This window comes from Tamandua tetradactyla, chromosome 8 (genome assembly GCF_023851605.1).
Source record: "Tamandua tetradactyla isolate mTamTet1 chromosome 8, mTamTet1.pri, whole genome shotgun sequence".
Taxonomy (NCBI): domain Eukaryota; kingdom Metazoa; phylum Chordata; class Mammalia; order Pilosa; family Myrmecophagidae; genus Tamandua; species Tamandua tetradactyla.
Window position 1 is genome coordinate 19,752,777 of NC_135334.1, and position 14,355 is coordinate 19,767,131.

Sequence of the window (14,355 nt, forward strand, 5' to 3'; positions counted from 1 at the left end):
AGAATTCTCATCTGGCGTGCAGGAGACCCAGGTTTGATTCCCAGCCCATGCACTCTTCCTCCACCCCACCCAAATTCAACAAATGGTGCAACGATAGTGGGATAGTCACACGGAGAAAGAATGAATTATGACCCCCCCCCCCCACCATACAACATACAAAAGAAGTTTTTTGATCTGGCAAGACTATCTTTTAAAAATGAGAGAGAGATTAAGGCATTTCCAGAAAAACGAAAACTGAAGGAGTTTGTTGCCGCTAGACCCACCCTACAAGAAATGCAAAAGGGAATTCTTCAGTTTGAAAGGAAGAACACCAAACAGTGGTTCGAAGTGGCATACAGAGATGGTACAGGTAACCACATGGTAATTATAGTTACCAGTTCTAATGGAATGGACTCTTTGGTATGTAATTCCAGTTTTTACTCCTTACAGTTTCTAAAATATAAATGCATAAAAAAATGATAAATTTATAAAGATATAATTTTAACAAGTACAACAAAAAAATTGAGGGAAAGAAGTATAGGAACAGCAGATGTGTATGCTGTTTAAGTTAAGTGGTATCCAAACAAATATGATTGCTATATATTTAGGATGTTAAATATAAGTCCCACGGTAGCCACAAAGAAAATATCTGAATAAACATATGCAGAAGGAAATGAGAAGGGACCCAAAATGGTACACTACAAAAAAGTCAAATAAATATGAAAAGAGGCATTAATGGAAGAATCGAGGGACAAAAAAGGTGTAAGACTTACAAAGCAAATAGCAAATGGCAGAAGAAATTTGGGCATTATTTGCAGTTATTTTATATGATAATGAATTAAACTGTCAGTGAAAAGGCAGAGACTGGCAGAATGACTAAAAAGCATGACCCAACTATATGCTATTTATAAGGGACTCACCTTAAATTCAAAGACACAGGTAGATTGAAAGTTAAAGAGTGGAAGAAAATATACCACGCAAATAGTGACCAGAAAAGAGAAGGAAGAGCCATACTAATATCAGATAAAATAGACTTCAAGTAAAAACCTGTTAGGAGGGACAAAGAAGGCAACTATGTACTGATAAGGGGGCCTATTAAACAAGAAGACATAGCAATTATAAATACACATGCACCTAATAAGAGAGCCTCCAAAATATATGTAGCATATATTGACATATTTAAAGGGAGAAATATATGGTTCTACCTTAATTGGGAGACTCTAATATACCACTTTCAATAATGGATAGCACACACCTAGACAGAAGATCAGCAGGGAAACAGAAGATTTGAATAATACTCTAAACCAACTAGATCTAAAGACATATATAGAACACTTCACCCAACAGCAGCAAAATGCACATTCTTCTCTAGTGCATATGGGTCATTCTCCAGGATAGACCATATTTTAGGTCACGAAGTGTATCAATATATTTAAAACTATTGAAATCATAGAGTTTATCTTTTCTGACCACAGTGGAATGAAGCTAGGAATCAGTAACCTAGGGAGAACAAATATGTGGAAATTGAACAAGACACTCTTACTGAACAACCAATGGTTTAGAGAAGAGAACATAGGTGAAATTAGGAAATATCTTGAGGTGAATGAAAATGAAAACACAACATACCAAATATTATGGGATGTCACAATGGCAGTACTGAGAGGGGCATTTACAGACCTAACTGCTGACATTAAACAAACAAACAATAAAGATCTAAATCAGAGACCTCTAAACTCACAAGTGGAGGATCTAGAAAGAGAAAAACAAGCTAAACCCAAAGCAAGCAGAAGGAAAGAACAAGATTAGAGCACAGATAAGTTAGATTGAGAATCAACAAAACAAAAAGTTGATTCTTTGAAAGGATCCATAAAATTAGAAAGCCTCTAACTAGAGTGACAGGAAAAAACTAAATCAGAATTGAAAGGGGACGATTGTTACTGACCCCGCAGAAATCAAAACGACTACAAGGAGATACTATAGTCAGATGTACACCAACAAATTAGGTAACCTAGATGAAATGGACACCTTTCTAGGACACCTTCCTTGTCTACACTGGCTCAGGACAAAAACAGAAGATCTCAACAAACTGGGAACAAGAGATTGCATCAACTTCTCACGAAGAAAAGTCCAGGACTAGATGGCTGCACTGGTAAATTTTACCAAATATTCCAAGAAGTATTAATACCAGTCCTGCTTAAACTTTTCTAGAAAATTGAAGAGGAGAGATACCTTCTTAACTCATTTTATGAGGCCAACATCACCCTCAAACCAAAGCTAGATAAAGATACCACAAAAATTACAGACCAATATCTCTTATGAATAGAGATGTAAAAATTCTCAACAAAATATTAGCAAACCAAATCCAACATCACATTAAAATAATTATACATTATGATCAGTGGGATTTATCCCAGGTATGCAAGGATGGTTAAACATAATAAAATCAATTAATATAACACACATATTAAGAGAAAAGGAATTAAAAAAAAAAACACATGATCATCTTAATTGATGCAGTAAGACATTTGACAAAATCCCTGAAGACCTCTTGATAAAAACACTTAGAACACTAGAATAGAAGGAAACTTCCCTAACATGATAAAGGACATATATGAAAAGCTTGCAGCTAACATCATACTTCATGGTGAAAGGCTGAAAGTTTTCCCTCTAAGATCAGGAACAAAACAAGGATGCCCACTGTCACCACTGTTATTCAACATTGCACTGGCAGTTTAGCCAGATCAATTAGGCAAGAAAAAGAAATAAAAGGCTTCCAAAATGGAAAAGAAGAAGTACAGTTTTCACCATTTGCAGATGGCATGATCCTATATATAGAAAATCCTGAAAAATCCACACTAAGCCACCAGAACTAATAAGTGAATTCAGCGAAGTAGTGGGACACATGAAAAAATGCTCAACATCTTTAGCCATTACAGAAATGCAAATCAAAACCACAATGACATGACATTTCACACCCACTAGAGTGGCTACTATTAAAAAAACAGAAAATTACAAATGTTGGAGAGATGTGGAGAAATGGGAACACACATACATTGTTGGTGAGAATGTAAAATGGTGCAGGCACAGTGGAAAACAGTTTGAAAGTTCCTCTGAAATGGAACTACCGTATGATCTGGCAATATCACTTCTAGGTATATACCCCCCAAAACTCAAAAGCAGGGACTCAAACATATTTTCACACTGGTATTCATGGCAGCATTATTCATTAACTACCAAAAGATGGATGCAACACAATTGTCCATTAACAGATGAATGGATATACCATATGGGGTATATACATATAATGGAATATTATTCAGCCATAAAAAGGAATGAAGTTCTGACACATGGGACAAGTCAGACGGATCCTGAAAACATCACGTTGACTGAAATAAGCCAGACACAAAAGGACAAATATTATAAAATCTCACTGATAAGAAATAATTAGAAAAAGAAAATTCATAGAACAAGAAACTCAAATACAGGTTACCAGGCAACTGGGGTTAGGGAATGGGGAGTTAATGCCTAATTGGTATAAAATTTCAGTTTAGCACTATGGGAAAATTTTGTTAATAGATGGGGGTAATGGTAACACAACAATGTGAATGTAATTAATTACACTGAATTATATTTTAGAATGTGGTTAAAAGGGGGAAACGTTAGTTTGAATATGTTACTAGAATAAGACTTTAGAAAACCACAGTACTGAACAACTGAAACAGGGAACTAGGGACTACAGTTAATAGTATAATTATATTAACATCATTTCATTAATTGTAACAAAGGTACCACACTAATAATGCAAGGTGCTAATAATAGGGAAAATAGTGTATGTGAGTGTGTGTGTAAAGAAAGGGGGTATAGGGAAACTGTATTTTCTGCATATGTTTTTGTAAACCTACACCTCTCTAATAAAAAATAAATTAAAACAAAATGCCTTTTTAAAAATGCAATTACAGGCAAAGACATGCCAAATAAAGTTTCTCTGCCCCGATCCAAGTTCACATCCATTGCAAAACTACTTGGACAGTGTATTCTTTCTCACTCCTTCACACTCTACATCCTTCTTTCCTTCCTTCCCCCTACTTCTTGTCTTTTCTTTCTTCTCATGCTTATTCAGCCGCTGTAATCTGAGAGGTATTGCCGATCTCAACACCTCTCCATTCTCAGCTACATCCTACAGGCAGATCCCAATGTGTTCCCTCTACCTCCACTCTGTCCGCCCGCCCCCCAGCCCCCAGCTCATCACCTCCCCTTTGTATCCTTGGTCCTGAAGCCACAGCTGTGATCCAAAGGCCAAGCAGATAAGGGCACCTGAACCCTGGGACTGGGATCCGTGTAAGTGTCTGTGGTTCTGCTGAGCGACAACTGGTCTCTGCCAACCGGCCACACTCCCCCTTGTTCCTCTAGTCCTTCCTTTTCAGCGTTCTCTTCCTCATCCTTCTGCTCTGCTCCTTGGCCGCTTTGCTCTTTCTTGATTTGATTTGAGGCTCACCTGCATGGACACCTGGTACTCTCTGGCACGCCTGCAGTGCTCCTTGTCCTTTGCACATAATTCATGTCCCATGAGCACATATGGCTCCTTTATTAATAGACCTTTCACCTTTCCTTGCCAAAAGGACATATGGAAAGGACGAAAGCCACAGACTCTCCCTTTCCAGCTCAGGCAAAAAGCCACCTGAGGGAGAGTTAGTTCCCCCTATGGATGCTGGCGTCTAGATCTTTCTGTTTGACTAATCAAAGGACATTGCAAACTAATCTCTGTCCCATTCTTCTCCCTTGCCTCCCTGTTCATCTCCATTCTGAGAATGCAAATTCCAGAGTGTTCAAACTGGAAGAGATCCTAGAACTCAACGTGCCCAACTCTTGTTTTACAAATGATGAAACTCAGGCTTGAATAGTTCTCTTGCCCACGCTCACAAAGCAAGACTGAGGTGGAGTCAGGGCTGGAACTTCGGCACCCTTTCCCCAGCCCTGTTTCCTCCCCTCTCCGTTGCATCATCTTTGCATCTCACTGCCACCAGTGCTGCCTGGAGAAGCCTGGAGACTATCATTGCTTTATCAGACTGATGTGTGGGTGTGTGTGCCCAGATGCCCAGGACAACTTGAGGGGATCTTCTGAGAAACCCTGACCTTCTCGACAGCCGATGGGGAACACGGGACTCTTGGCCAGGGTTGGGGCAGCTGAAAATGGTAGGCAGGCCTCCCTGCTGACCTGGGTTTGGGCCACTGTCCAGTTGGCCCCCTGGCCCTACTGGCTGTTTGTCCTCATGTGAACCCCTTTGTTAAGAGCCACCTGGCACCTTTGCTGGGATGGGATAATAAGGGTGGGGCCGAGGAGGCAATGGGAAGGTACCATGGTTGTACCCGTTCTCCCCTTTTCCTCCATAACAGAACATCCAGCTTGTTCAAACATCCTTCCTCACCCGAGCATCCATGTGCTTCAGGAAAAGCTGATGCAATCCCAACTTCCAGGTGAGCCTGATCAGTACAAAAGTAAACCCAGACCCCCTGTCAATATGTGACTCAGGGTTGGGCAAGTTATTCCATTCTGACTAATGAGACTTGCAGTGAAGACATGAAGTGAGGGTTGCCTCTCAGAAAAGTTTCTTCTCTCTGAAAAGAGCCCATTTTTCTTTCTCCCCCAAATACTACTGGGTCTAAATGTGATGCTTGGAACACCTGCAGCCATGTTGGGTCCATCCTGAGGACGAAGTGGTTGCCAAAGATGTCCTCGGTCCCTAGTGGCATTGCTCTGGAATCTGACCTTCCTCTTGACTGTTTGGGACACGAGATAGCACATTTCCTATTTGTGGAAGTCAATTTAATTCAGGGTTTCTGATAGTGGAAGCTGAGAGCGCCCCAGCTGATACTGAGGGCCCTGGAGACCGTCTGTGCTGGGGACAACGTTGCACCAGGTGCCCAGGGAGGCCGGGGCTGCACACCTCCTCCCAAGGCCCCCCGTGTTCTCAGGAGGCTTTGCATCTGGTCCCCGGAGATCCTCTTCACAGCAGACTTGCAGACGAAGCTCGAAGCTCACTATGCCATTTCTCACATCCTCCCACCAGACTCCTGGCTCTTTCCTGCCACATGGTTGGTGCTATTCCCATTCCATCTGGGATGTGGTTTTCTTGACTGAGGCTGCATTAGCAAATGATGTGGATGTTGAGAGAGCACTATGTGCTACTGATAATGCTGTCTGGAATCTCTCAAGTCAGGACCTTTGAGATTCTGTGCGTGTTTCTAGTAATTACATCTCTAGATAGGGATGCCGGGACAGGGAGTAGGCGAAAGGAAAATCCCAGGTTCCTGCCTCTTCTCCACCGGTGTATCGCCTTCAGTGGGAGTGAGAACAGTACCATGTCCCCCAGAGGCTCTGGTCTTCTGGGTCCTCTCTGCGGTTCAGCCTGGGGTGACGTGAACGGAAACCTCCTAACCCGGTTCCCTCTCCTCAGGGGTGCCTAGTCATAACCGAGGCGCCCCTCTTTTGCAGGCTCCTGCCAATCTCCCCAGGCCCCCAAACTGAATCCTTTGCTCCTCTAGTTTACCTCCTCCAGCTGCCAATCTCCTCCCCTCACCCAATTTCACCTCCGATGGTGCAGCAGCCTGTAATCTCTGTGCCTCATCAATTTTTCCATCTCATTTCAAATCTCCATCCTGAATCATCTCTTTTGCTCTCCTAATTGCTTTCTCCCTCTGCTATTATTTACTAATTTAGCCCTGGAAAGCATTTGGGGCTGCAGTCAGAGAAAGGCGGTTCTGTTACAAAATAGCATTGGGCACACGTGCCCATCGCCGGGCCCACGGAGAGGGTGTCCTTGCTGCCCGCTGTCCCTTGTTCCATCTTCCACTGTTTTCTGTTCTCTTCACCGCCCTACTCTGCCTCTCTGCAGCGCCCCTTACCGGCTGTCCAGGCCTCCAGCTCTCGTCTCTGCATATTCTGTCCCTGTCTCTTCTAAATATTAAATCCCCCAAATAGCTCAGACCTCATTTAAGATCCTCTCCTCTTTCTTGGCACCAAAATGCCACTTGGCAAAGAACCCACGATTCTCTTGTTTTTATACTTTCATTCGGTTCCTCATTGTTATTTTCTTTTGAACTGTTTGTAAATTGTTTGGGGGGAATGAAAAGACTATATATAAATTAAGAGGAATCAATTCTGACTCAAGGAGTTATGGCTGAGTTTCTTTCCCCTTTCCTGAAATGAAATAAGGATCTTTTCTCAACACTCTGTAACACACATCTCCCCCTGCCTCAGCACCCCCATCAGGTCCCTGGATTCCCAGGATCCTCCTGAATGCCCATTTGTCTCAGTCTCCGCCAACTTAAACTTAACTCCCCAGCCAATTAATATCAGGACAGGAATCACCAAAATCACATGGAATAGTCCTTACAATCTGGATTTTATTCAAGGAAATAAACACTTAATTACAAACATCTGTTTTAGCCTAAATTCTAATTACTTAATCTAGCCATCTGTAATTTTAACGATTTTCCACGATTTCCTTTCTTTGCAGCATGATTAATGGGAATGGAGTGTGAAACTTGTGGCTATGCTTCTCTTTTCGTGACACTCCTTCCTCTCTTGGTCTCAGGCAAGAAGAACGGTTGCTGCTTGCTGGCAGCCACCTGGCAGGGACTCCTGGCTACCTGCACTGAGCCTCCTTTCGGGGTTCCCTCTCAGACACCACACCCTCTCAGTGCCCTTAGAAATAGGGCCCTTTTCCAGCAAGTTTCACCTCGAATACTACAAGCCTGCCTGGGAGGGTGAGGAAGAAAGGGACACCCACAAGCTGGGAGAATAAGAAGGAGAGGGAAAATGCTGAGAGTGGCGAAGGGGTAAGGAATACTGACTGTGGGAAATGGAGAAAAACAAAAGAGAAAGGAAGGGGAAGGTCGAGAGAGAAGAATGAGGGGAAGCTGAGAGAAGGGAAGGAGAGGGAATGGCAGTGAGTTGGAGAGAGAAGGGGAGAGGATAAAGAGGAAGAAAAGAGAACAAAGAAGGGGAGAGAGGAGGAGGGAAAGACAGGCCGTCTCTGCTGAGGAAGGAGGGTGCTGCAGCCTTTTTAGAAAGCTGGACGGGGGAGACAAAAACAGGCTGTACTTCCAGGACTGGTTCTTCCTCGCCTTCCAGCTCCCAGCAGCAGGGATCACATGAAAAAGCTGAGCTGCTTGTTCTGGGAATTGCAGCCCCTGGATGAGGCAGGAAGAGGCTCTGCTCTCCAAAAGGTAGCTGCTGAAGTGAGAAGCCTTGTGTGAGATCTGTTGCTGCAGTCACTGCTATGAGCTTCCTTTCCACACCTCTGGAGGTGAACAGCCGCCTGTAACACCTTTCCTCCCTCCTAGGAGGCCACAGAGGCTATGGCTGGAAGGTTTCCCTGAGACCAAGAGGCAGATTTAAACTCTAGTCCTGGCTGTGCTCGAGTACTGAATTCTGAAAGACCCTCTGCTCTGGCTGTGCTCAGTTTTCTGACCCCCAGTTTCCTCATTCGTTGAGAAGTGAATGCCCACTCCTTTAGTAGGATGCCATGAGGGGGGGATAAAGAGATTAGGATGGGATAACATCATGGGGCAGGGGAGGTATTTTCAGCATTTTTCAGCTCTGTGCTGAGGTGAAACCAAAGCGTTCAAAGACCCCCACTCTCCTAAGCAAGAAAGAACACAAGTTCCCATTTCATTGGCATGAAACCCAGAGAGGCTTGGCCACGATACAGCTCGCTCAGATAGGTTTTCCCCTCCCTGCAACCAGCTCTGGGTCTAGAGTTCACATTTATTGTTCTCACACCAGCCCTGGGAGAGCAGTCAGTAAGCATAACACAGTCTGTTTTCACTCTTTCTTCACCCCCAGCACCGAGGTAGCCTCCAGAGAACCCTCCCACTTACTGATTGCTCCCAGGCCCAAAACATTTTTGGGGACCATAGGATACCAAGGCTTAGAAAGTCTGAGACTGAGTTGGGAAGGAGAAAAATGAAGTTGGGGTTTTGCGTCCTTTAAGCTGCCCTGGGTTTCCCTGTGATGGAGGATCCTATCCAGTGGACTGAGCAGGTCAGCACATGGCTCCTCTATTCTCATCGTTGGCTCTATTTCCTGTTCAGTGTTTCGCACAAAGTAAGTGAGCAGTATGTATTTGCTGCTGCCTCCTCCAGGAAGCTTTCCTGACCTCCCCAGGTGGAACTGAAGGACTTCCCTCTGTTTCCACAGGAGTAGCTGTACCTCAAGGAACCCTTTTCTTCGAGGGATCTCTTGCTCCTCACATTGCAGGGAGGGCAGGTACTTTGGCTCTTTTTTACTGAGAAAGGTTGTATGATGGGCCCCAATCCTTTATCTTCAAGTCCTGTGCCACATGACTTTGCATTTTTTCCCTCTGAAAGGGTGGGGGAGTACATTTCTCCAGCCTCTGATTTTGAATTTGGCTGAGTGACTTGCTTTGACTGACATAATGAGGTGAAAGGAACAGCACGCCCATTATGGGAGCCTAAGACTATGAGATCTTGTGTGTTTCCACTTGCTTTGCTGTCCTTTTGGCATCACCATGAGAACGTGCCAGGCTAGCCCGCTGGTCTAAGAGAAGGATGAAAGATATGCGGAGCAAAGCTGCCCCATCAGGCCTAGCCTAGATCAGCCAATCCACGCTCATGTGAGTGAGCCCAGCCAGGTCAGCAGACCCACACTCACAGGAGTGAGCCCAGCCAGGTTGGGAGATCTATGCTTGTGAGAGTGAACCCAGCCAGGTCAGCAGAGCTGCCCAGCTGAGCCAATCCAGATTATCCAATCACCAGCTGACCTCAGCTATGTAAATACTTATTGCAGTATGCTAGTGAGACTTTATGGTTGTTTGGTACACAGTATTTCTGTAGCAAAAGCTACCTGGTATATTTACTAATGCCTATCCCATTGTATATAGAAAGCTTTATATAGAAAGCTAAATAAACCTATTGATGAAAAATTGTGAACTGCAGATAAAATCATATCTCATTTTATCTTTGCAACAACCCTCTGAGATGGCCAAACATAATTAGCCCAATTGTACAGATAAAGAATCTGAGGCTCAGAAGGGTTAGCTACCTACCTAAGGTCACACAGCAAGAAAATAGCAAGGCCTGTGTTTGAATGCAGGTGTTCTGCCTCCAAGGCCCAGTGCTTTTTGCCCACATGTGACTACTGACAGAGCTGACCCTGCAGCCCCGAGAAAGGCACTGCCCAGCCTTTCCGTCAGATCCATCTGGAGGGATTCCACTACGTACCAAGGGCCTCTCACTTGCCTACTCAAGTCAATGTGCAACATTAATAGAAGTGGTGAAACCCTCAGAAAGAAACTAGACATGTAGCAGAGATACCAAATGCGGGAGGATTTGGGTGGGAGGGCAGGACACAGATAATTTTTTCCTTTCCTAATATTGTGCTGTGAGCCTTTCAATTTTATCAGTAGCTCAGTGGAATATACTGGAGTGATGACAAAAAAGGCAGACTGGACTGGGAGAAGAGGGCTTAGATTCGTGCCAGGAGGATGCATCTGATCCTGCACTCAACACTGTGCATGAGGAAGTCCCTTAAGCCATTTAATGGGGGGGGGGTTGAGGACCCCTTTTCTTCATGTGTTTCTTTCCAAACCCCTCCTGCCTCTTTCACATCTCAAATAGCTTTCTTGGACTTACTCCATAAACCCTCCATGAAACTCAGTTCTTCCTGTCTAATTGCTCCCATCACAGCTTCCTGGGTTTTTCATGATCTCTGAGCCCCATTGCTACCTCTTCCTTTCTAAGATTTCCATCAGGCCACAAAACTGTAAAGGCACAGGGTTTTGTAAAAGGTTACTTTGTCTCACCCTTGCCTACACCAGGCCTGACCCCGGATTACCATGTTGGCCAACCACTAGTGGTTGCCCATGTGTGCAGATGTCCACACATGTCCTGGCCTCTGGACATGTCTTGTCAAAGACAGGTATCATTCCTATTTTAAAAACTCACTGGAGAATTTCCACTCCAAGAGGGTACCCATTCCTAGGTCTAATTCTTTTCCATTTCTTTCTGTCTCTAACTTGTCATTCCACCTGACATTCATTCATTCAACAAATACCTATAAGTACTTTTTTGTGCCAAGCAAAACTGCAGCAGAGTGTGGTAAGGGAATGATGGATTGTCCTAGAGCGAGGCAAATGGCACAGTGGCTGAAAGTATGAACTGTATAGCCCAGATTCCCAACCCATTAGCTGTGTGATCATGGCAATTCACTTAACCTTTCTGAGCCTCAGTTGCATCATCTGTAAAATAAGATACTTATAGTAATTACCTTAGAAGGATGTTGCAAGCATCGTATGAGCTGCCTCATGGGGCTTTGGAGGCTAAAATGAAATGTTGTGTGAAAAATGGCCAGGGCAGGGCCTAGAAAGCAGGCAGTCTCCAAAGAATGGTGGGTAAGTGGATAAAACCATGCAATCCTGGCCTCCTGAGAACTTTCCCTTTAACAAATTGCCAAAAGCAGACATACTTGATCTGTCCTGAAAAGTAAAAACATTAAACCCACCAGAGAATGGCCAGGGAAACATTTGTTTCCATCATGCACACAGCAGGGGGAAGGAACTATAAAGAGAAGCACATGGGTAAGGGCACAAGGGAAACCTCTCTGAAAGAGATGGATGAGCTCCTACTGCAAGGCAATGGTGCAATGGAACAGGAAGAGCACTGGACCAGGAGGCAGGAGTCTTGGAATATGGTTGCACCCTGCAGAAGGCATGGTAGTTTTTCTTGAGCAAGACCTGCCCCTCTCAACCCCCAACCTGAGCTTCAGTTCCTTATCAGAAAAATGGTGGAGTAGATCATCTTAAAGGTCCTCCCAATAGTAAAATGCTGGTATCCTAAACCGAGGAAGTTCTCAGCAACAGTGTCATGGGGCTCCAGCCATGGGAAGCCTGCAGACATCTCTAAGTAACAAGTCAGTGCTTCCATGCAACTCTCCCCTGCTGTCTCCTCAATGGAGCTTGTTGTTCTACAGCTCACTACATCCTGAATCTTTTCCCAGCCCTTCTATACTTCTCTGTTGGAGTTGGGACCTGTAGAAAGAGGAGGTTGCACTCTGGGAGGGTGCGTGGCCCAGCGGCTGGCCCGCCGAGGGAGTGTGCATGCGGAGGTCCAGCAGCAGGGAGCTCCAGGGGATGCTTACCGCAGGCCCAGTGAAGGGCACATGGTCACAGTTCTCCTGCCACGACTGGTTGAGGCTCTGGGCAAACTCTTGGAAGAAAGCATGGGATTGGTTGAAAATGGAAAATCCCAGGATGTTGACACGATCATCCACAAGGCTGTCCATTCTCTGGAGCGAGAATTCCTAGAAAGGCCCAGCAGTCAGAAACAAAACAGAGTTAGGGAGGGGAAGTTGTGCAGGGATGGGCTTTGCTGGAGCAGGTCTGGATAGCTAATTCTATTCCAACAAACACTTATTGAGTACCTACTCATGTCAGGCTGTCTGCTAGGTACTAGGACATAGAGATAACTAAGAATCTTTTTTTCTGTGAACACACAGTACTGTGGAGAGAAAAACAAAAATAAGCAGAATGAGCTCCAAGAAAGGCATGTATAAGATGCACTGGATGGAGAGAGAAAGAAAAAAATAATAGGGGCTTGTAGAGACAGGACTGAGACGCGACACTTGAGCAGAGTCTTGAAGGATGTATAAGGCATTTTTTTTGGTGGAAATGTGGCTGGAGAAAGGCTGATTCACTGTGAATCCAAAGGCATGGAGGTGAGGAAGTGCACGGCACATGCAGTGAGTTTGTAGTGGTGTGCTTTGATAAAAGCATTGCTCCTCAAAGTGTGGCCCAGAAAATAGGGGCCATTGCAATCATCTGGGTTCTTGAATATAAGTGAAGACTCCACACCCCACCTACCACCAAGTGAACCTGAACTTCTGGGGCTGAGGCCCAGGAGTCTGTCTTTTTCTACAGGTCCCTTGGTCTGATGCACACCAAAGTTTAGGAGCTCCTGGGTGGGAGCGTAGGATGCATGGGGGGTGGGGAGGGAACAGTGTGACATGAAACTGGAGAGTTCAGCAGGGGCCAGAGCACGAGGACCTGGATGCCAGGCCCAGGGGATGCGCTTTACCCTTAGGTCATGGGACCCAAGAGCAGTGTCGGCAGAGTGACAAGTCAAGTTTGCTTTCTAAGAAGGCCATCCTGAAGGCCTACAGGGAAGGTTGTACCCTCAATTTATTATTTTCATTCATTTAACAAATATTTACATGCTTGCTATGTGCCAGACATTGTTTTAGGCACAGAGATAGGAGCAAGAGAAACACATTTCCTACTTTCAGGGGCTTGTAGGATAGTGGAGGAGACAGACAGTAAGTAAACAAGTAAATACACATAATTTCAGATAGCTATGGGGCTTGGGGTGGGGAGCCACTACTTTTGATGTGGCAGACAAAGAAACCCCATCTGGAGCAGTGACATTTGAGAGCTCAAGGCAATTCTCCCAGCAACCTGTGGTTCTTGGCAAGTTAAAACCTGCAGGCATGAGTCCCATCAAGGACTATTAGTGTTCTAGAGAGAGAAAAATCGCCTTCTGCAGGCACGGTTGGGCCCTGAGCCCTGAGCCCCAGAGACCTTCTTTGGCCATATGCAGGGAAACTAGGCCAGAGAGCATAGACTGCTCAGCTCACCAATCCCTAAGCCTGGAAAAACACCTCCAGCATGAATCAGGTCACCTTCTTACACTGCACTCCATTTGTCACACGTTCATCTCATGTGCCTTGTATGCAGCTCCACACCCCAGGGCACACAGCATCCAGAGACCCCAGTCACTCAGCCTGACATGACAGACTGCAGCTGCTTTGGGCTTACTTTCTGTTCAGGCAGAAATATTGCTTTCCTGTGGGCAGTCTCTTTTCTTGAAGTTTAGCTCCTCCAGCCCCCTGACATCCCCTGCATCCTTGCTCACACTGGAAGTCATTGCCAAGGTCTCAGGCTGCTGGCCTGATCCCCCCTGCCCAGAGCCCGGCCTCATTACCTTCAGCTTACAGAACGGAGTTACAAAGCATCCTTTGTAGCCTATGACCCCTCACAGGAGTGGAAGCGGATGAGGATTAAGTATATTTTGGATCCTCCCAAATTCCCGGTAGGGGAACAAGGATGTGCCATAGAATGTATTGATTCATACAGCTGATGTTATTTCCTGTGTCTAACAGGACAGCTGTCATAAGAGGGCAGATGGCTAATTAAGAGAGATGCATCGGGCTGGGGTGAGGACACTGGGCACAGAACCAGGCTGCTGTTGGGCAATCAAGGGGCCTCATGGACTATGGTTGTGTGCTGTGAGATGGACAATGCCTTCTTTCCCTGGGCTTCCTTGTCAATGTGGGCAGCTCATCATCCCACCCCTTTCCTC

General features: G+C 45.1%; 1 protein-coding gene across 1 annotated transcript in view; it reads right to left on the bottom strand.

The window, feature by feature from the left end:
- The window catches only part of GRIK4 (glutamate ionotropic receptor kainate type subunit 4), a 437,909-nt gene that overhangs the window by 108,055 nt on the left and 315,499 nt on the right, over positions 1-14,355 (bottom strand). The window contains exon 9 of the mRNA XM_077112649.1: positions 12,140-12,301. Within this exon, the coding sequence (XP_076968764.1) occupies positions 12,140-12,301 (162 nt within the window). The remainder of the gene's footprint in view (positions 1-12,139; positions 12,302-14,355) is intronic.